Genomic DNA, 24007 nt, shown 5'->3' with positions numbered 1-24007 from the left:
CTTCCAGTGCAGGAAAAAGGTTAAGTAATGGTGCTTCCCAAAAAATTGTGTGATAGCTCTGATTGTGAGAAATTGGTCCTATAAGGAGGTAATACAGAACATGTTTAATTATTTATCATTTTGAAAGCAATAATTCACTCTAAATTGACAGATTATTCCTTAGGATGGAACACGCTTCTGAGTTCTCTCATTCACCTGCCGTTCTCCTCTGAACTGAATAAACTGTCCCAGACTTAAACTGTCCGGCGCTAAGAGATCAGGACAATCACTCCTCGTGTGGACTCTGCTTCTGAGAAGGCAGCTGGAGATTGCATTAGCTTTGTTCTGGCAGCCACACCGTCCCGTTGACTCACGCTGAGCTTCCTGTTGAGTGAACTTAGTTTTCCTCTGTGCTTTTGCTAAGCTATCTATTCTCCAGTTTGCTCTTGTGCTTATTGGTCTTTTATTTAAGCAAGGAAACAATAACCTTATGTTACTACTGTTAAAAAAAATCCATAGTTTTGCAATTGTTTTTTTTTTCCTCACCAGTTGACCCAGGTCTTTTTGAACAGTTATTATGTTACAGACACTGTCCTTGTTTCATCAGTAAGATTGCTATATATGCAGACCAGGTACACTGAGTTTGAAGTAACTGAAGAACATGCAGCAATAATTTGGGTAAATTTCTCTGCAGAAGAACATGGAGCCCCAAATGTCATTGGCACACAAATAGTTGATATCATGGGAGTGGTTGAGATTATCCAAGGACATGGAGCACAAGATAAGTCAAATACAGGCAAACAGCTGTTTCATTACTGTAAAAAAGCTGAATTGGAGAAACTCACTTGGATCTGAAGCCAGAATGGGGCTTCCTACCCTTTCTGATGGAGCAGTTTACCCACTTTAGCTGATTACCCACCTTGGGAAGAAATGAATGGTGAGGATGATGAGAAGAGTGAGAGTGAGAGTGGTAGAGATGATGAAAGTCAAAGAGAACAAAAGCAAAAGCGGAAAGAGGCATTTTATCCATTGTAACTGTAGAGCTGGTGACCCAGATGACCAGAAGCTGGCCTGGTAGGGAAAGTTCTGCTTAATGATGAGCAGAAATTGAAAAACACAGTTTGCACACAAATAGCTGCATCATCAGGGCCTCAGCCATGTATTTTAGATGAGTTCTGCTGAGCGGTGTTTGTGAGATTGAGGATTGAGTTTTAATAGGGAAAACCTTCTGAAAAGTGTCTCCACAGTTCTCACAACCAAAGCGCCCACAAGTTTGGAACCCAGAGCACGCACGCAGATGTGAAGCAGTGGCCCCATCCCTCTGAATGCCAATGTTTTTGGAAGCAAAGTCTCTGAAACACATAAGTAGTCAATACATATGATCGGCTAAGAGTTCACTGGTAGTGCTATGGAAAGATAGTGGACATGTGCTCCTTTCCCCTGACCTTTGTTGGGCTTTCACTTCCATCTATTGTCACCTGCAGTTCCGTTTGAGGATTGCTCTTAGTTTGCTAAGACCTTTCACTTATACTCCACAGAGCTAAAAGTGCCTGGGAAGTATTTTTTGCATACCCCACCTTTTAATTCAAGGAGGGAATGGAGACTATTGCAACAGTAGTGACCTTAGCTAGAGCCCAGAAAGTAAGAGTTGAAGTAGATGAAGTGAGAGAGGAGATAGAAGTAGGAAGGGGCACTTGTGCTGGACCTCAAAGGCTAAATAAGGTCATTAGCTTTTCCTCTGATAGGATGAACACAGTGGAGGGTTTATAGCAAAGAAATGATGTGATTTCATGCAAATGATAACAAAGTGGAAGCTTCATTGATGGCTGTGGTGGTACAGTAAAGGATGGCGATGATTCCTGTCAGGGAGTGGGGAGATCCAGGAGCATTCTGGAAAGATATGAATGGTGTGTACTTACCTTTTTTTTTTTTTGAAAATTTTCTTTTGTTTGCGAGTTACCAGGTTATTGTTTGTGGAGTGAGTGCCGGTCCTAGGACTTGAACTCAGGGCCTGGACACTGTCCTTAAGCTTTTTTGCTCAAGGCTAGTGCTCTACCACTTGAGCCACAGCTCCACTTCCTCTTTTTTTTTGGAAGGTAGGATTCTCATGGACTTTCCTGCCCAAGCTTGCCTCAAACTGTGAATCTCAAATCTCAGCCTCCTGAGTAGCCAGGATTACAGGCATGAGCCATTGGTGCCCAGCAGAGGAATTACCAGTTTTACTCTTCTTTTCACTCACACATAAATAGGATTTTAAAAAAAACATGGAACTAAGAAAAATCATTACAGATGAGAGCACTGTGATTTCTAAGGTCTACCTTGGAAATAGATACAGAAATAAATATAGATTTCTAAGGTAGACCTTAGAAACAGGATCTGGATGTGGTGGCATGATCCAGGCCTGCCCTTGCTCAAATGTGACACCCTACTCAGAAAGTAACTAAAACAAAAAAGGGGGAATGTGAATCAAGTGGTAGAGTGCCGAGTATATACAAGGTGTGAGTTCGAAACCTCAGTACTATAAAACAAACAAACAAACAAACATGCTCTTCCACTTCCATCACACTTCCAGCCCCCTTTTTTCACTGATTATTTTCAAGTTAGGGTCTCGCTTTATGCCTCAGCTGACCTGGATTGCAGTCTTCTCAGGAGGTGATGGGCATGTGCCACTGTATCCAGCCACTGCACTTCTTCTGTAACTGGCATAGCAGGCACATGCCACCATGCCCAGCCATTGGTTGGAATCTCAGAAGCTTCTTTTATCTAGGAGTTCTCAAACTTCAATCTCCCTATCTCTACCTCCTGAGTAGCTAGGATTATAAACTTGAGCCACCACACCCAGCCTATGAGGTCATTTATATTTACCATAGTGTTTCATATGTTTTTTTATGTGTTTTTAATCAATAACTATAGAGATCTCTACATAGTTTTCATCCTAGCTTTGGCTCTCTAACTATATAAATATGTTTGTTTTTTAAAGCAAATCTGTTCCTTTGTAGTTTTTGTGATTTATTTGAAATCTCAAAATTATGTTCATGTAATAATTAAACAGAAAAGATGAAAAGAAAATATTTTCATAATCTTAGAGTAAGGAACACTGCCAAACTTGTGGGAGTTCCTCCCCTCCCCTGCTTCAGTGAGGCGGGGTGGACCTGAAGCATGCTGGGAAGGCCGGGCTGGGGTGGCTCCATTTCTGCTGTCTATAGCTAAGGGCGGGTGTTGGAGTGGAAACAGGGATCAAAGTTGGTTTCCTTCCCTTGTGTAGCACCCCCTCTGTTTACTTGTCTGTCTCCCTCTCTAAGCTGTCAGCCTGTGAGCACAGGGGTTGTGGTAGACTTGCACAGTGCCATCATTTCCCAAGGACCTGGAGTGGGCAACATCAAAGTCAGGGTTTCTTTCCTTGTGGGGTGTGCCTGGTGGCTTGAAAGCACACTGTCTTCCTGCCAAGTAGAGCCTCATAAGAACATCTCCCTGACTCGCAGAGTGGGTGGGCAAAACACATCCTCCCTCCTAGGCTCTGAATCTCCCTCCATTACAACAACTATCATGATGTACTGGGATTATTTGTTTGACTGGCTCATATGTATAGCTCCAAAGCTTTTCACTGGAGACAGTAATTCAGCTCATTTTGTCTTCTCTGCAGATAAGAATTTTATCTTGCTTCATGCAAAAATTAAGTTCTTGTTATTACTTACTAAAAGGCTGCAGCAGCAAAATGACTGCAAGACTGCTTAACTGCAAGACTGCTTAACTGTCCCTTCAAATGCCTCTTCCGTAGTTATTTCAGTTCATCATCACCAGATCATGACTTCCTATTTCACAACAGGCGAGGCTGTTATGCTGTGGCTTCCAGTGACAAAAGAAGGAGTATTTTGGCATTTGGGACTATGAGAACTGTGTATTTACAAATTAAATTGGTGTTTAAATAGTAATTTAATCCCACCCAAATTTTCAGACTGAGTATCTAATATCATTTTCTCAAAGAAGTTATGCTTCAAAATATTAGCCCCCAAATATTATCCTTATCAGAATTATTAAGGAAATACAAAAAAGATGAACATTATTATCAGATAATCATCTTCAAGTCAGCTACCTAATTCTGAAGGCTTATATATTGGAGCTATTTTGAACTTTGAAAAGTACATAACTCCCATGCTTTTGGCAGAGAAAATGCAAATATTTTCAATTAGTTCCATGAAGTTACTATCATTTTAACACCATTTGGCAAAGAGATTACAGTACAGAAAAAAATGACTATAGATCACTCTCACTTAATATAGATATGAGAAATCAATTCCAGATGTGTTTGATTTAAGTGTAAAGAAAATTAAATAATGTGCTCTTTAAAAAAAATTTTTTTTTGGTTGGTCGTGGGGCTTGAACTCAGCTTGGGCGCTGTCCCTGCGCTCTTCAGCTCAAGGAGAGCATTCTGCCACTTGAGCCACAGTGCCGCTTCTGGTTTTCTAGTGGTTTATTGGAGATGAGTCTCACGGACTTTCCTGCCCGGGCTGGCTTTGAACTATGATCCTCAGATCTCAGCCTTCTGAGTAGCTAGGATTACAGGCATGAGCCACTGGCGCCCAGCTTAATAATGTGCTCTTTAAAAGAGAATGTTGTTGAATGTCAATCGGATCTTGGTGTGGGAAAAACCCTTTCTAAAGAAAGAGACTGGGATTTGTTATATGAAAAACGTGTTTATTCACTGATTCATTCAATCCTTCAGCACGTATCTCCTATATGCTCAGTGCTTTTTTAGCTTATGTTATAAACTTATACACTGGTTGCTCTTCAGGCCATATGATATAACTTAGAAGATATATGTACCTGATAAGGTGTGAAAATGTTTCATCAACTAGTTTAGCTCTATGAATTATCATTACCAATTATTAGAAAAAGGACAAATACCAGAATTGAAAAGTGAGCAAAGTACACAGTAATTTCCAGAGTTTACAAAAGCACACGACACATAGAAATAGTGCCTAACCTCATTAGACACCAGACAAATACAAATCTAGACAAGCTACTCTTTTGTTTGGCCTATGTGACTGCTACAACTTAAAAAAGAGGTTTCTGCAAAAGAAGCCCAAAGTAATAGAGATTTCTGAGTATATGTTGGCATAACTCTCCTTTATGAACTCGCCAGAAGGAATGAAAAGAATCCAAAATCAAGAAAGGAAATCTAACCAACTCATGGGAAGTCTCTGTATTAGGTTAGTTATTCATCTCATCTTCTAGTATCTGGATATTAGTGGTCAGGGAGATGGCCTCTGAGATCTTAGCTTCATGCTAAGACAGGAACTTAAGCAAGCACAGGCTGCGTTAACCTGGGCACAGAGTTTTCAATTGATTAATGGATATTTTTAATTATGGTAAAATATACATACATATTGGTCATTATAATCATTTCTCAGTAACACTTCAGTGGCATCAGATACCTTTACAATGCCGTGTAGCCATCACTGCTACTTCTGCCTAACATTCTACTGAGTTCACCTCTGACATCGCTTCCTCTGTATGATACTTGCTTTGAATACTTATCCAGACGTGATTACCTCTTCTTGTGTTTCCATCACACTTTAGATTCTTAACCTATTTCAGAATTTACTCAAGTTCAAAGTAACTAATTATTTTCCAGTTGGTTTTAGCTCATTGTTCCAATCCATTCTTTGCCATCCTGATGCCAGTGCCTAATAGATCCGTGACCCAGGTTTGTAACACCTGCAAATTTGTTAGGCTGCTCTTAATGACCTGTAAGATCCTGCCACACAAGGGAAAATGAGAAACTCACCAGGATATTCACTGGCACTTTAGTTGGCAATATATGAGGAAGGTCACGCTGGTGTCATGTCGTGTGGCTATGCTTGAACACAGCCCTCTTGACTCTCTTTATCTCTGCTAAACATTTCTCCTCAGAATTTCTCTTCCCAAGGTCCATCACATTGCAGAGATAGAGGACTTTTCTGTCTCTGTTGACAAGCCATGGAAGTAGATCCTGTGGGCCAGGTCATCTCTCGCACAATCACAGGAAGTTATTCCATGCCTGGGACAAATCCCAACTCTATCTGATAGGGAGCAGAAGGTTGCAGGCCATCAGGCTGAAGGGTCACCAGAAATCCCAGGGCTCCCGGCACAGAGCCATGACAGAAAGGAGCAATGTAACCTGCTCCTGGAAATTCCCACACCCCTACCCTTGGGTCCCATGGCCTTTGTGGTCCCCCTTGGCAAGGAAGTCGAGTAAACCTCAGCAGAAAATAGAAGATTGACCAAAATTCTGGTTTTTTTCAATGATTTTAACCTCTTGCAATTCATAAATATACCCCAAACTTCCTGAATGCATTCAAGGTGCAACCACTGGAAAGAGAATGGGACCTTGGCTTAGAGGAGCAGGTCTTGGGAAGTTATTGAAAACCTCCAAGTTGTTGCCAAATGCTTTCTTTCATTTCATGTTCTGGGACCACATCCAAAATTCTTGGAGACCTTACAAATGGCAGTCAGTAATTGAGTAGTTAGGCTTCCTAAACACTAACCAGCATTTTACTAAGTGTATGTCATTAGCGACACAAGAACAAGAGAAACACACTAGAGAAAACTTGTTCATAGTCAGAGGAATAAGGATGAGGAAGAATATAAAAGGAAACAAAAAGTCTGTAAATCAGACAAGAGCAAGTCTTATTCCTCTTTCCTTTTCCCCTCTGTGTATTCTGGAGTTCAAAGAATACTTGAATGTAAAGGACAGAAATATTCCATTTTGGGGTACAGAGCTAAATATGTGAAAAACAGCTTTACAGTTTCATGTGGTGGAGCAGTGTTTTGCTGAAAGTCCCTCACATGTGACTTTGAAGGTAACTTGCTCTAGCACTCCATTTTCCTCCAAACACTTCCAGGGAAGCTGCAGGGTGAATGAGAGCAATAAGCTTGAAAACTGACCGAAGCTATCTTGAATGGAATGTACTTTTTGGGCTGCATCTCCTGCTTTCTCTCTTTAGTCTGAATTCATTAGAACTAATGTTTTTGAACACTGCAAATGTAGATCTACACAACTTGGATTTAGCTTTACAGTTACTTAGCAAGAGACTTCATTTGCCTGGGTACAGCATATTTTTCTAGAAAATTAAGGTAGTAGCTGTCTTGATAACTTCACTAGGTTATCAATGTAAGTTAATATCCTTGGAAGAGAAACAAAGGCCACCAGTGAATATTCATTCGCCTTGTTCCATGCAAAGGACTGAGTTACTATTATATGATAATATTATTACCAATTGAAAACCACAAGTCTATGATTCAACCTAGACCTCTCCTCTCTGTTTTAAGTTTATGACCTAGTCCCATCAGTTTTATCCTGAGTGTGTCTTCTGTCATCTGAAAACTGCCACATCTCTATTTTCACCCTCTTGTCACATTAAAGCTCCTGGTAGTTATTAAGTCATCCATGTATTATGCTTGGCCAGCACTTGCCTTACATTAGCATTGCAATTGCACATATTCCAGGGATTGGCCCACAGTACTCATTCCATAAACACCTTTTCATTGGAGCATTGGGCCCATACCTATTTAAAGTAATTGTAGGTACTTTTGGAGTAAAATTAAAAAATTGTATTTTATGCCTTTTACTTTTCTCACCTTTACTTTTTTCTGTACTTGAAATTTTTCTTTTAGATTGGGTATCCACTTTTTATAAACCTATTATTTTGAAATCATTAAATTCAAAGGAAGTTATACAGAAATATCCAGTGTTACTATAGCTGCATGTATTTCTGTGTATGCAAGTTGAAGTCTCTGCAATCTCATCATTTGTGTAGATTCATGTCATTACCACTGAAGCCATTATACAGAACTGTACATTCACAAGAAATCCCTCACATTGCCCTTCTCTAACCAAACCCATTTCAGTCAATCATTTGGTCAGCTGCAATGAGTTGAGCATGTATTATATGTTAAGACTGTTAAAAAATATCAAAGGAAGCCAGGCACCAATGGCTTATGCCTGTAATCCTAGCTACTCAGGAGGCTGAGATCTGAGGATCATGGTTCAAAGCCAGCTCGGGAAAGAAAGTCTGTGAGACTCTTATCTCCATTAAAACTACCAAAAAAAAAAAAAGAAACATGGGAAGTTAAACTGTGGCTGAAGTGATAGAGCCCTAGCCTTAGGCAAAGAGAAGCTTAGGGATAGCACCCGAGCCCTGAGTTCAAGCCCCAGAACCAGCACACACACACACACACACACACACACACACACACACACACACACACACACACAGACGACATTCCTGCTATCACAAACCAGAACTGAGGTCAGCACAGGCTAAGCTTCCAGGGAGAGTTGAAGATCAGTTGACGTTCACTAGTTGTGGCTTGATGTCTGGGATTCTTTTATATATACCTCCCAGTACTCCCAAACTAGTATCGATTCCAGTTTTCCACCTTCCTTCATAAAGTGTAACAGTTAAAAATCCTCTATCAGATCAAATCATACACTACTTGAAAACTCCATAATTGATCTAGGCATATCCTTAGTGACATTATTTTCTCATTGTGCTCTAATCTGAGGCACCTCCTGCAGACTTGCCAATGAGGTCAACAAAAAAATAGCTCAACAGGAGACCAGTGCCTGCAAGCAACCAGAACAACCAGAATGTGAACATCGAAATCCTGGAGTTCTAGACACTTTGACTAGCAGATCCATTGGTCAGAAGTAGACAAGGCCATATAGTATTTTAGGCACAGAGGAGTGAAAAACAGTAATGTTGAAGAATCCAAACTAAGAACTCCAAATGCAGATAGCTGTCAGTTTTGCTTTCTCAGCCTGTGTTGGAACGCCTGGCCATGGAAGCAGGTTGCTGACCCATCCTGTGCACATGCAAAGGAAATGATTTCATAGCTTAGGGATTTCACCACTGCAGAGGGGGAAGGGGGCCAATTCTGTTGAAACAAAAGGACAGTAATCACTCTTGCCAGAAAAGCAGTTTAGATCCAAGGTGTCTCTTTTACAGCCCCGGAGATTTTCAGGATGTTTCTTGCTTCATTTCAGGGTCTTTTCAAAACAGTAACAATCCAGACAGGCCACTTCCATTTTATTGGAATGAATTCTAGATCCAAAGAAGTGGAATCTTTTATAATTCAGCCAGGTTTAATTTTACGGGGCGAGTACAATTGAGTGCAGGAAAAAAAGTGCTCAAATTTCAGCTTTGAGAGCCCTCCTACTAGCTGATAACTGCACATCCTAGATATGCTCTGGAAAGGCATTAGCTGCTCACTCACACACCCAAATTTAATTCTGAACAACATGCTGCAGTGTCTGCATAGAGGATTTGCTGGTATTGAGTTAAAAGCCTGGCTCTGGTCTGGACGTGGTAATCCCAGTTACGCTGGACCTGGCAAGAACGCTGGGACCCTGTCTCAAAAAACAAACTAGAAAAGTGAAAGGCCTGGCACATGTCTCCAGAGGAAAAGCACTTGCCTGGTATAAGAAGGTCCAGCTTAGAGACCATTGTCCAGATGGTTTACCATTACATCCCCAGCTCCTAATATATAATATATATACATGGTTAGTAAATCCTAGAAAGTAGGTTTGTTATAAACCCACAAAGTAATCATGTTTCTCAAGAGTAGTGTTTTAAACCTAGATCTATAACACCATGAAATCATGTATGGAATTCATTCATTTAAGTATTTGCTAGGCAATTATTGTGTGCCACGTCCTACCAATCCAGAGAATAGTGTCAAAAAGAGAGAAACACTAGATACCAGGAAGTAGCACTCCCATACAAAATGGAAATATGGTGATGTGATATTAATCATATTCATTTGGAGGATACTAACCAAGGGAGCAAAATGATCTGGTTTATGAGTTGCAAAGGTCATTGACTTCTCTATTGAAATGGATTTATGAGGGAAGTTGAGAGTGGATATAGGAAGATGAGACACAATGGTGACTTGGACTAGGGGATGCTCATTGGGAGAAGTTGACTGAAAAACAAAATGTGAAAGCAGGAGGCAACAGAACTTACTAGGAATTTGGATGTGGAGTTAGAAGAAACAATTACTCCAATCTTCCTGCTTTTAGGAAAAGGAAAGCCAGGAGAGGGGTGAGCCTGAGTGACATGAAATCAAAAGCTTCATTATGGCTATGTTAAGTTTGAGAAATAAGTGGAGATGCCTGCTCCTTGGTTAGCTGTATGAATCAGAAGTTCACTGGAAAGATCCAAGTTGGAAAGAGGCTTTTGAAAATCATCATCAAATAAATAATAGTTAAAGAAAATGACAGTAAATGAAGTCAGTAAGTATGAGTGTGTATAGTTCTTATTTTTGGTCATTTTCCTTTATTCATCACAATCTGAAGGAATGCTTGTTGAAAGTGCCCATTTTGGGCCCCAAGCCAGGCCTGGTGAAATTGGATCACTGAAGGTGATGTCCAGGAATTTATATTTTTAACAGCTGTGGTTATTTTATTCTTTTCCACCATCCTTTTCTCTCTGTTGTTCAGGCTCACTAATCACATCCTCGTGTCTAAGATGATACTATGTCCATCCTAGTTAATTTTACATGTCAGATGCTGTCTGTTTACCTCGGTAAGTTCCATTTTTCTTATTTATATCTTATTCTCTCATAATGTACATGTTCGCTTCTAAATCTCAAATAATCATAATTGTTTTAAAGTCATTTACTCATTCCATTATATCTGCTATTTTTAGGTCTCTTTCTGTTTTTTTGTTGTTGTGGGTCACATTTTTCTGATTATTTGCATTTTTAGTACGATTTTAGATGTTGTACATTACAAACACTGGCTGTTGAATGTCTTAGGTTTTTTGTTTTGTTTTGTTTTAACAATTGTTGAACATTGTTTCAGTAGGAAGTTTAGTAACTTGTAGATCATTCTGATCATTCCAAGACTTCTTCTTAAGCTTTCCTAGGTCGGGTATAGAGTAACATAGCTCTAGGGACACTATGGCTCTATTCCCTCTTCCAAGGTGTGTCCAGGCTGCTGCATTTTAGCAGATCCAAAATCAGAACATCTCCTATGTGAGCTCTGGCAGTTATTCGTTTTGTGATTCCCAGGTGGTTGTTTTGGATTTACCTCATGGGATTTTACTCTCCCCATGTGCATGTTAGTATGCAGCTGAAGTCTTGTAGGGGAAATCCCTATCTAGATATCTTTGTCTATATAATTCCATCATCTCTAGTCCCATTTCCTGCAAATAATTGTAGCCACCCCTACCACCTAGAAATTGAATCTCTATTTTTCCAACTGAGCAAGATTGCTCAGATTGTGGTCCAGAATTTGCCCCTAAGCTGAAAGCCTGGATGGTCATAGGGCTCCCCTCTTTGTTTACCTTCTCATAGAGATCATAGCCCTGCCCAGACTGCCATCTAATGTCTGAAAGCAGTTGCTTCATGTATTTGTTTGGATTTTCTAGATTGGCTTTACAGCAACTTCAGTGCCAAGTTCACCAATATGACTGCAAATGAAAGTTCTTCTAGGTAATTGAGGTAAATACTAAGGATTGGGGGATATATATGTTTACTTATATAGTTTATCAGATACTTATATAGTTTGTCAAACAAATTGGGTTGTTTAAACAACAGAAATGTGTTGCTTCATAGTTCTAGAGTCTTTGTATCTGAAATAAAGTTGTCAACATGGTTACTTCTGAGGCTTGAGGAAGGAAGGCTGGACATGTTCTCCCCATGCCTCTACACAATGTTTTCCAGGTTTTTTTGTTTTTTGCCAGTACTAGGGCTTGAACTCAGGGCCTGGGCACATCCCTGAGCTTGTTTAGCTCAAGGCTAGCACTCTATCACATGAGCCATAGCACCACTTCTGGCTTTTTCTGGCTATGTGGTACTGAGGAATCAAACCCAGGACTTCATGCATGCGAGGCAAGCACTGTATCACTAAGCCACATTCCAGGCCCCCTCCTTCTATACACTTTTATGTCCCCATATCCTCTTCTTCTAAGGATGTCAGTCATGGATGATTAGGCCCCATCCTGATGACGTTAATTTAACTATTTTCCTGCAGGGCCATATTGTGAGGTACTAAGGGATAGGACTGCAAAATATGAGTTTAGGTAAGAGAGTAGAACTCACCCTATAACAAGGAAAGCCAGATTAAATTTTAATACCTTTTTCCTGGAAAATGTGTTCTTTACCTCACTTACCATTTACATAGGACTCACCTCAGACTTAGAGGCACCTCCATCTTCTTTTACTCTGCTGTGTCTCTCCATTAAAAGACAAACTATGGTGCATTGTGCTTATAATCTGACTTGTTAAATTGAAACATCTTTGTACAACTACTTAAAATTTTATTTAAAAAACCTATAACAAGGAAGAAAATTACATTAATTAGAGGAAAAATCAGGAACTAACCAATTAATGTTAATGAGAAAATGGAACATATGTACAGAAAAAGTGTTCAAATACATAATAAAAAGAGTATTGCCCATGAGATAGAAAAAGGAGATAAACTAGTACATGTTCATAAACTGTGAAATCAACAAGTTGAATTGCTCTAAGAGGAGAACAATACATGTTTATTCTCAGAAGGATTAGATAACATTTTCCACTAATAATTCCATAAAACCTAATAGGCCTATGATATAAGCAAGACATACCTTTCTAAGAGAAGTTCAGTTTAGCCTCTCTCAGATTCTAGAAACGAACATAAACACTTTTCCACAGGGTTACAGGATGTGACATGTTTTTGTTGTTGGGATGATAGTGGTGAGGTGATAATGAGTCAGCTTGGTGGCTGTGGCAGGAAAGGCTGATGGGAAATAGATCTTTTGCTGGTCAGAGATGGAAAAGTCCTCAAAAGCTCATCGTTGACAGTGGAGGAAGGGTGATCTCCAGAAGGGGAAAAGCAGTTTTCCCAGGGCAAATGGTATCGTGTGCCATAGGTGGAAACAAATTCATTGTCATTTTATAGGTAACTTTCAAAATGATGCTATTTTGTCACCTGTGTCTCTTTGGTTCACCACAATTATATTATAACAGACTCAAGGTAGGGTTTATTATCTCCAATTCCACATGGTAGGACTGAGGTTTTCACAAGACATGTTGCTTGTTGATGGTCTCACAGAAAGCCGAAATTCAAATTGAAATGCATGTTTCCTAAATGTTAATTCAACAATCCTCCTGCTTGATAGTCCTTTTTACGTTTTTGGTCGTGGGGCCTGAACTCTGGGCCTGGGCGCTGTCCCTCAGCTCTTCAGCTCAAGGCTAGTGCTCTATCACTTGAGCCACAGGGCCACTTCTGGTTTTCTGGTAGTTAGAGATCAGAGTCTCTTGGACTTTCCTGCCCCGGCTGGCTTTGAACCACAATCCTCAGATCTCAGCCTCCTGAGTAGCTAGTATTACAGGTGTGAACCACTGGCACCAGGCGATAGTCCATTTCTTTGAGTTCTGATTGTAGATATTTGCATAGTCATTCTGCTTTTTAGATCAAGTTGACACAGGTTCATCTTCACTTCTATCCTGAGCTCTACACCTCTTTTACATCTTACCTTTCCAAGTTGCTCACAAGTGCCTAGCAGCAAGGGCCTGAGCCAGAAAGGTAAAGTAGCACAGCTAATTCTAGCCAGCAGTAAAATTATTACAAAATGGAAACATCCTGAACTGGAGCATGGCTCTTGCCTAGCAAGAGCAAACTCTGACTTCAATCTTCATTACTACCAAAAGGAGGTAAATACCTACCCCAGAAGCAGAGCTCTTCCTCCTCCTCCTCCTCTTCTTCCTCCATCTCCTACTCTTCTTCCTCTTTCTTCTTTTTGGTGGTGCTGGGAATAGAACCTGGGGATTCATGTATGGTAGACAGGAGTTTTACCACTGAGCAATATCCTCAGCCCAGAAGTTTCTTTTTCATGATCACAAACTCCTCCTATCCCCAAAGTAGCTGCAATCATGACATCTAGAAATTTTGTTCTTTGTATTTTTTGTTTTTATCACTAAAGCAAGCATCTTGTAGGCATACTTTTAAATTTTTAATAAATCTTTTAAGTCTCATTTAATCCATAGATCCTCCTTCTATCATGTTATTTTTCTTTCATTTTAAAAATAAGTTTTATTGTGCATAGTTGAGGATTACAGTATAATTATGATAGCAAAATGGTTCACATAGTTGCTTTGTGACAAAAACAACTAAGATTGACTTTGTGTCTGTGTATGTCTTTGTCTATGTCTATGTCTGTGTGGGCCTGAATGCTGTACCTGAGTGTTTTGTTCAACGCTAGCGCTCTACTACTTGAGCCACAGCTCATCCTCAGGCTTTTTGGTGGTTAATTGTAAATAAGAATGTCATAGATTTTCCTGCCGGGGATGCCTTCAAACCACAATCCTCGGATCTCAGCCTCCTGAATAGCTAGGATTACTGAGAGCCACCGGTGCCAGGCAAGATTGACTTTTGAAAAAAGGTTTTTGTTAGTTATGTTAGTTTTATGGAGGGGCTTCATTGATATGTGTATATATATGTATAGATACACACACACACATATATGTACATATACATACTAACTCCCTCACTCCCTCTCTCTGTTGCCCTCACTCCTGTCTACCCCTCAACAGAGGCTGTGTTGCTTTCATGTCAAAATCTTCCCTTTTAAACAAAACATTTAATAGAATAAAAATATACTCCTATTTTGTATATTATGTCTCTAGACTTCTTCTATGAATCCTCTGACATACATCTTTTCATTGTCTCCTAAGCCTCACCCTTGAAAATAACGTTATCATTATCTCTATGCATTAGACATTTTGTTATTGTTTTGTCTTGTTTGTTTTGGTGTATGTGTGTATATGTATGTGCATGCATATATGCACACATACCCATCTTGGGGCTTGGACTCAGAGCCTGGGTGCTGTCCCTGAGCTTTTTCAGTGAAGGCTAGCACTCTACCACTTGGGTCAAAGCTCCACTTCTGGCTTTTTGATGGTTAATTGGTTATAAGAGTCTCCCAGAGTTTCCTGCCCACACAGGCTTTGAACTGCCATCCTCAGATCTCAGCTTCCTCAATAGCTAGGATTACAGGTGTAAGCCCCCAGCCCCCAGCTTAGATGTTGTTTTAGTAGCATTCCAGACTATACAAAGGGAGTTTTACTGTGACATTTCCACACATGTACAAATGGGATGAACCTCACCCCCTCTATCTCTCTTTTCTACCCCCAATTCCCTTTTTTCTTAAAGTAATTTCAACAGGTTTTATTGTTGTACTTTCATGCATGCAAATTAAGTACTTGACCAAATTCATTTTCATTCACCCTCTTCTTGAGCCCTACCCTCTTTAACTGTACCCACCCCACAACAGAGCCTGTTTTGCTTTCCTGTCATCCATGTTTTTAGTGTGTATTAATTGAACCAAGGACTTTCACAATGGTATTTCAGACATGCATACATTTTTCTCAGAATAGCCCTATCTTCACTAACTCTTCCTCTATCCTGCACTCCCCTATTTATTAACAGTTTTCATTGAGGTTCCATATACAATCTTTATACATAGTTGTACTGTATTGTGTGTGTGTGTGTGTGTGCGTGCGCGTGCGCTGGTCCTGGGGCTTGAACTCGGGGCCTGGAAGCTGTCCCTGAGCTTTTGTGCTTACAGCTAGCACTCTACCACTTGAGCCACAGCTTTTCTTCTGGCTTTTTGGTAGTCAATTGGAGTTAAGAGTCTCACGGATGCTCCTGCCTGGGCTGGCTTTGAACTGCAATCCTCAGATCTCAGCCTCTTGAGTAGCTAGGATTACAGGCATGGTCCACCAGCAACAGGTGATGCCTTTCCTTTTTAAGGCTGAATTATATCCTACTATAGGTGACAGATTGTTTTTCATTTGTTTATTTATAGATTCTTAGATCTAGCCTATCCATTGCTATTTTGTATAATGATAGAGTAAACACAGTGGTGCAGATATCTTTATGACATGTTGATTTCATCTCCTTTGGGTATAATACCCAGAACAGAAATTGCTGGTTCATATGGTAGTTATTCTAGGTTTAATTTCATAATAGCTGTGCTAATTTACATTCCTGTCAACAATATACAAGGATTCCTTTTTGCTACACACTAATGTGTGCGAAGTAATATCTTATAGTTTCAATGTTCATTTCCCGCATGATTCGTGATGTTGAACTTTTTTTTTCATGTAACTGTTGGCCATTTGTATGTCTGTACAAATTTTCTGTTCTGATCCTTTGCCCATGTTTAAATTAGGCTATTTGGTTTCCTGCTTCTGAATTGTAAGAGCTCTTTTAAAATCTTGGATAATAATACCTTATCAGATATGTGGTTTGCAAGTATTTTTTCACAGTCCATTGGTTGCTATCTTGTTCTGGTGTTTCCTTTTTCTTATCATTTATCTATTAACGAATCTGGGCCTTTGATGTATGAAGCAAAGAGCTCCAGTGATGCATTATTCTTATTTTTACATAATCATAGCTCTTAGGTTGGAATTTACAATAGTAAGGAGAATATTGTGGCAGTTTTTCACGATTTAGTTGAAGGTTGCATTAAATCCTATGCAAGTTGCAGTGTGACTCTTCTTTTTCCTTTCTGCCCTCATATATACCTTTCAGCCTGCTAAAGTATTACATAAAGCTTTATGCATTTTCCATCTTAATAATGCTCCTTCCTCTGCCCTGTTTCAATCTCACCTTAGCCCCCAGATCTTCCTGGAGTGTCCTCAGACCACTGGTCTGATAGATGATTCTGTGCTCCCTGCAGCATCTTGGCTTTCTCTTATCGTAACACTTATCTCACTGGCTGTAATTATCTCCCTATCCATCTGCCCACTTCCCCTGACATTGAGAAGATTGTGAATGGCAAGGTCTGAGGCTTGCTTCAACATGGCTTTCCCAGCGTCCAGCAATATTAATATTGCTTGTTGTATGAATGAACTGAATACTTTTCTGTGTCATTTCCCCTTGCATTAAGGGCAGTTAATATGAAAATTGTCTGTGCTCAGTTGGACTTCCTCTTTTAGAACCTTATTTTTTTGAGAAGTTCAGCAAAGTTCCTCTTCACATTTCCCCACTAAATTGGCCCTTGGAAATTTTGGGGGCACTCCAAGCTCCCCATTGAAGCTTTCCTCAGTAGGCACACATGACATTATCCCATGCCTTGTTTGCCAGTCTTTGCCAAAAGTTCACGTTTTCCACCTCCCGTGTTCCAAATCTCCAGGCAAGACAAGTTCCTCCTGTCATCTTTAGTGGTCCCTTGCCATCCAATGTCATGTTTTTGCAACATGAGATCATGAAACCATTCATTTTTCCTCTGTCCTAGGTTACCTCAATGAGCATGTGAACATGCTATTGTTTTCCCCTGTCTTAGAAGCACAGACAATCATACTGCCTTGTCGATCTCCTGAGAAGCAAACCTTTCCTCAGAGCTTTATATGTCTGTAAAGGCAGAACCAAGCCAGGCTTTACCTGCATCAACTTACCTGGAATGGCTGCCAGCTGTTAGTTTAAGGCATACTTGTAGATCTTTTGTGACAATTGGTCTTCATTTTCACTTTTCAGCACTTCTTTGTATTCTTTGCTACCTCAAGTCTCATGTTATCTGAGAAAGAAAGGGAGATGAGAACATTACAGATGATGGCTTTTCCTTTTTCCTTGGCCTCTTGATCAGAGCTGATAGGCTTATAAAAGTATCAGTAATAAATGAAGCTAGATTCACAAGACTTCCTGCCTCGTTGTTCACCATGCCTCCCAGCAGCACCACACTTCCGGCTGTCACACATGCCACAGCACTGGAGAGAAAACCACACAGCCATAAATTTCTCCATTTGCATTTGCCAACTGTTAAAATGAGAGTCTGTAGTGGGAGGAAGTCCTGCTAGGTCAGCGTGTTGCCCGTCTCTGTGCTCAATTGCTAATTGGGGCTAATGCAAGGATGTGTTAGCCATGTGGGCTGGCACAGTGGCATAGAATGTACATGTAATGAGATAGGGAATCCAGAGGTTCCCCCATTTCCTTGTCAAAACTATAGATGTGAATAGCATCCTTGGACTCCCATCCTTATAATCACACAATAAAGACTTGCAGATGATGATGCACTCGATCTTTAAAACGAATTCTCTCATTATTAGAATGGCTGATTTGTTTCTTTCCTTCAATTACAACATATTGTTCTTGGAAGAGCCTGATAAGAAAGAGCACTTACTACAGCAACTCGATGTTGAATTGTTTCTGCAGGCATGGCGCAAGCGCTGGTTTGTCCTCCGGCGGGGTCGCATGAGTGGCAACCCAGATGTTTTGGAGTACTACAGGACCAAGCACTCCAGCAAGCCCATCCGTGTGATAGACCTCAGTGAATGTGCTGTGTGGAAACATGCAGGCCCCGGGTTCGTTCGGAAGGAATTTCAGAATAATTTTGTGTTCATTGTCAAGACCACTTCCCGTACATTCTACCTGGTGGCCAAGACTGAAGAAGAAATGCAGGTGTGGGTGCACAGCATCAGTCAGGTCTGCAACCTCAGTCATCTGGAGGGCAGTGGAGGTAAGAGCAAAGCTGGAGCTCCTGTGTGCTAAGGGACAGCATGGGATGTTGTGCCTCTACTGGAGAGCCATTGTAGGAAAATGGTACGATGTGCCAGGCCTGTCTCCTTGAAGATATTTTAGCCATCTAATTAACATCAGAGGTATTCTCAATTAGATACAGTAAAGTACTAGAAATGCCACATTGCTCTTTCACCTGGTTCTATGATTCAAACCCAAAACATGTAAAAGTAGGATCTACTCACACACAGCACTGCAGATGTTTGCAAGGGAAATAAACTGCAAGTTTTCTCTGGACCATTTCTGTCTCACTTGCTATCTCTGTCTTGCTTGTTTCTCTCTCTCTCTCTCTCTCTCTCTCTCTCTCTCTCTCTCTCTCTCTCTCACACACACACACACACACACACACACACACATACACACACACACACCACCCCTCCCATATCATATAGCAAATGTATTGTAATCCCTTTGTGGATTTTGTTGTTGAGCCCTGGCATTATTACACAATAATCTGATTCTCAAAATATGAAATTTTGAATTTAAATCTTCTTTTTTAATGGCTTATTCTAATAGACAAAACAGTACCCCTGAATCTGGACTACAGTTCCTTTAGTATTTCAGTAGTTACTGATTTTCACCATCTGGCACTAAAATACCCATATTAACAGTAGGTGGCAATGGGGAGTCTTATTTGCATCCATTCTTTTCTTCTTATGAACCAGCAAATGTATTCAGTAAGGCTTTTCAGTCACACTGCTGAGCTTTGAGAACATTCAGATAAAGGAAAATGAACTGATGGAAAGTTATTTATCCTCGGTTTAATCAATGAAGCATATTTGTAAAGTCACAGTCTGACCAATTCCTCCAGCCCTGCTGTTCCCTGCCTTCAGCTCAAATTATGTACATATTCATGCACCCTGGTACATGCTAACTTTGTTTCTTTTCTCATCCAGAATTTATACCAAAGCATATATAGGTAACATATATAGGTTTGCCAGTATCTAAAAAAAACGACGGCAATAAAGAGCAAGGTATCGGACAAGCAAGTCTTGTGAATTTTCACATACAATAGCTTATCTGCATTGGATTCATTCCAAGGATTCCTGAAGCCTCGGATAGTACCAAACTCTATTATTCTTTCTTTTTTTCCTTTTCTTTTCTTCCTTCCTTCCTTTTTTGTGTACCACTACTGGGACTTGAACTCAGGATGTGAGGCATTGTCCCTTAGCTTCCTCGGAACCTCAAGGCTGATATTCTTACTACTTGAGCCATATCTCCACTTCCAGCTTTTAGCTGGTTAATTGGAGATAATAGTCTCATGGACTTTCCTGACCAGGCTGGCTTTGAACCATGATCCTGAGATCTCAGACTCCTAAGTAGCTAGAATACAGGTGTGAGCCACCAAAGCCTGATTTTTTTCCTTATTAAGTTAAAACACTTTCAACTTTTCCCTAGAGGAAAAGTTCACTTTATGATTTCTCTTTTCCTTATTCAAATTCCTAGCATCACTATTCTTCCACTTGGGACCATTATTAAGCTAAATAACTGCTACTTTGAAACAATCATTGTGATACTATGACAGTCTATTTGATAACTAGGAGGACTACTTACGTGACCAATGGGTGGGTAGTGTATGCAATGTGAGTACACTGAACAAAGGGGTGATTCACATTGAAGGCAGCACAGTGTGGATGGAATAAAATTTTATCAGACTACTCAGAATGGCTTGCAATTTAAAACTAATGAATTATTTATTTCTGGAATTTTCCATTTCATGTATTCAGACCAAAGTTGATTGTTGGTAACTGAAACAATGAAAAGTAAAACTGTAGACAAAAGGAATGACTATATAGTGTTTTGTCACTAACAACCACAAAATAATCATCATATTATGTGTACCTAGGCTAGAAGCTCTGTTAAAATGCCTTTGTAGCCGGCTTTGATGGTTCACTCCTATAATCCTAGCTACTTGAAAGGCAAAGATAAGAATAATCATGGTTCCAGGCCAGCCCAGGGACAAAAAAGTTCTGAGACCCCCACCTCAGTCAATACTTAGGTGTGGCAAAATGTGACAGCCATACCAAATATCCAGGAGGCATGAATAGGAGCATGTCACACCAGCCTGACTAGCAAGCATAAAGCCTTGACTAGGATCAGTCCCTAGTACTATCAATCAGAACAAAACATTTCTGCATATTAACTTGTCTTATCCCCATACTAGTTCTATGGCACATATGTTATTATTATCTCTCCTCTGAAGAGAAGGAAACTTGGAGAAGGTAAGTGGTAACATGATGACTAGGTCCTAGAGCCCATTCTTGAACCAAGGCAGTTCAGGGTCTCTGTGACTCAGGAATCCTATACTGCTAGTTTGGCTCAAAGGAGAAATAAAAGCAGGCTTCTCATTGGCCTTTTCTGATCGTAATAACATGATCTCAGGTGATGGAGAAAATAGTCTTCTTGAGAAAGTATTTCCTGTTCTTTACTGATAAGAATTATTAATACAATTCTTTTCTTATGTGTTATTTGTCTGACTCTTCTGTTAGAATGTACTCTGATAAGATCAAGGTCTTTGTCTCAGATACATCATCAGGGTTAGAACCGTTCTAGTCACATGGTGGATGCAATACTAGGTTATGTATACACGTATACTGGGTTAATAAGACTTTTCATTGCTTTGGCATATATCCAAGGAAGACAACTTAAAAAGAAAGATTTATTTTGGTTTCAAAGGTTTCAGTCTTTAGTTCACTTGCTCCATTGCTGTGGGTTTGTGGTAAGGCAGAACATTATAACAGCAAGAGCATGTGGTGGAGCCTTTGCTCATGGGCTTCCTTCTTCTTCCCCATTTGTTGCCAGGAACCCTGGTTTATTTTGAATGATTTGGCCCACATTCAGGGCATATCTTACCCACTTAGTTAATTGTCCCTCAAAATGCCTTCACGAGCATATGGCAATGCAGTGAAGTTGACAATCAAGATGATCACAAGTCCACTCTTTATCAAGTTGACACCCAAACACAAGTCCTTAAACCATACCTAGCTTCCAAATAAAGACAATAAAAATGTCGTAACTCCACTCGGAATGATATAACTATCCTATGTACAATCAAAATCTCAACAGTTTAGGCAGTGCTCAAAATTTGAAAGACTCTACAGAAGTTCAAGTCTTGTAAAATTCAAAGAAACAATTTACATGGTCCTAACATACAGTGACAAAGAGTAAACATTCCCATTCTGAAAGGGAAGAATATGATCATAGCAAGCAAAGATCATACCAATGCAAGACCAAAACTCAACAGGGCAAACATTAAATTCTATAGATCTTGAAACCTTGAAACCATTACAGGAAAGCTACAGAAAACACTAGAATTTATTGGCATAGGCAGGAATTTCCTGAGTAGAATTCCAGGGGTTCAGCAAGAAAGAATTAACAAATAGGATTTGATCAAGCTAAAAAGCTTCTGTATGGTGAAAAACAACAACAACAACAAAAACAGCCTACAGAATGGGAAATCTTTGAAATGTATGTCTGACAAGGCCTAATAAACAAAATATACGAGGAACTCAAAACAGTAAAACCCCCAATGAATCAATAGCCTAATTACTAAATAGGCAAAAAACTAAATAGAGACTTCTCAAAGGAAGTAAAAATTACAAATAAATACATGAAGAAATGTTTAACATCTCTAGCCATAAAGGAAATGCAAATCAAAACAAATTGAGATTCCCTCTTGCTCCAGTCAGAGTGGTTATCATCAAGAATATGAACAAAAACAAATGCTAGCAAGAATTCAGGTAAAAAGGAACTTTCTTATACCACTGATGAGAATGAGAATGTTAAATTAGGGCAAACACCATGGAAGTCAGCATGGCAATTCCAAAAAAATCAAAATAGAACTACTCTATGATCTAGTAATACTACTCTTGGGCATTTATCCAAAAGATTTCATGTCAGGATACAATAAAAGTACCTGTACACCCATGTTCATTATTGCACTATTCACAATACCAAGTCATGGAAACAGCTCAGATGCTCTACAAATGATGAATGGGTCAATAAAAATTAGAATTAGAACTTTCTTCATCCATAAGGAAAAATATATCATTTGTAGAGAATTTGACGGAGCTAGAAAAAATATATTGAGTGAAGTAAAATAGGCCCAGAGACAAAGGGGATATGTTTTCTCTCATATGTGGAAGTTAGATCTAAAATAGAATCTATGAACAGGGGTAGATTTCCATGGTGTAACCTCTTTGCAAACTTAACAGGCAATTCAACAAAATGAACACCAGGAAGCTAAAACAGGTCTTGTCTGAGGGGAGTGCAAGTTAAAGAGACAAGGTGGACAAATGGAGAGAAAAATGGTGGGCAGAGCCGGTCATAATACTCAATATACATATGTGAAAATGGATCTAGGAAACCTTAGGGGACAAGTGGGGTTGGGATAAATGGGAAGAGGGGGAGAATGATGGAAGGGGTGACAGGACCAAGATGTACTGCACACATAAATGGACACTTTTTTGTACAATTCATTAAAGACAATAAAGAAATTATTTAGAAATCTGTAGGGCTGGGGCTGGGAAGGTGGCTCAGTGGTAGAGTGCTTGCCTTGCATGCATGAGGCCCTGGGTTTGATTCCTCAGCACCACATAAATAGAAAAGAAAAAAGCCGGAAATGGCGCTGTGGCTCAAGTGGTAGAGTGCTAGCCTTGAGCTGAAGAGCTGAGGGACAGCGCCCATGCCCAGAGTTCAGGCCCCGCGACCGGACCCCCCCCCAAAAAAAATCTGTAGGTCCATGTCCAGCATCTGGGGAACAAGTTGTCATGCTGGGAGCTCCATAGGGCTGGGCAGTCCATCCTTTACATCCTTGCTAGCTGCAGCTTACATGGACTCTCTCCTGGGCTAGTTCTGTTCACTGCCTACAGTTTTCCTGAGCAGATATTCTGCATTCCTGATATCTCGAGCTTCCTGAGGTCTCTATTACGTCTTTGGCTTTACCTTCAGTTTCATGCATTATCCTCGCATAGGCAGCTGCCCTGGAACTCAAGCTACCACATTTTGCCTGGCCTGGCCTGGCCTGGCCTGGCCTCCTGCATTTTCCTTTGACATCTACAGAGAAGCATCTGAGATCCTGCAGCTCTTAGATTCTGCGTGGGAAAAAACAAAACCAGTGTCATGTGAATAATGGCGATATCTGCCACTAGTTCAAACTAGGTGGAACGCACTACAATGACCTCTGAGAACCTGGGCAACTGCACTTGAAGTAATGACTTCCCTAGGCAGCCTAGCCAGCCACCTCAGTGGCATTCCCCTCAAAGGAAAGTCTTTCAAACAAGTTTAGACTTTCATACCATTGACCATGTAATGATGGTTGAGGTCCCACTAATTCCACAGACGTCCACAAGACATCTTTTCTACTGTCCTAGCATAAAGTACTTGGAGTTTTTTTGTTGTTTTTTTTTTGTTTGATGGTCGTGGGGCTTGAACTCTGGGTCTGGGTGCTGTCCCTCAGCTCTTCTGCTCTAGGCGAGTGCT

General features: G+C 40.2%; 1 protein-coding gene across 3 annotated transcripts in view; it reads left to right on the top strand.

The window, feature by feature from the left end:
- Gab3 (GRB2 associated binding protein 3) overlaps positions 1-24007 on the top strand; it is a 63588-nt gene that overhangs the window by 13507 nt on the left and 26074 nt on the right. For all 3 annotated transcript variants that reach the window (XM_042667560.1, XM_042667559.1, XM_042667561.1), the window contains exon 2: positions 18164-18467. In XM_042667560.1, coding sequence (XP_042523494.1) covers positions 18164-18467 — 304 coding nt within the window. The remainder of the gene's footprint in view (positions 1-18163; positions 18468-24007) is intronic.

Source organism: Dipodomys spectabilis, unplaced genomic scaffold, assembly GCF_019054845.1.
Source record: "Dipodomys spectabilis isolate Male_0828 unplaced genomic scaffold, ASM1905484v1 ptg000411l, whole genome shotgun sequence".
Taxonomy (NCBI): domain Eukaryota; kingdom Metazoa; phylum Chordata; class Mammalia; order Rodentia; family Heteromyidae; genus Dipodomys; species Dipodomys spectabilis.
Note: the sequence above shows the minus strand (reverse complement) of the source record. Positions and strands in the feature narration are given on the sequence as shown.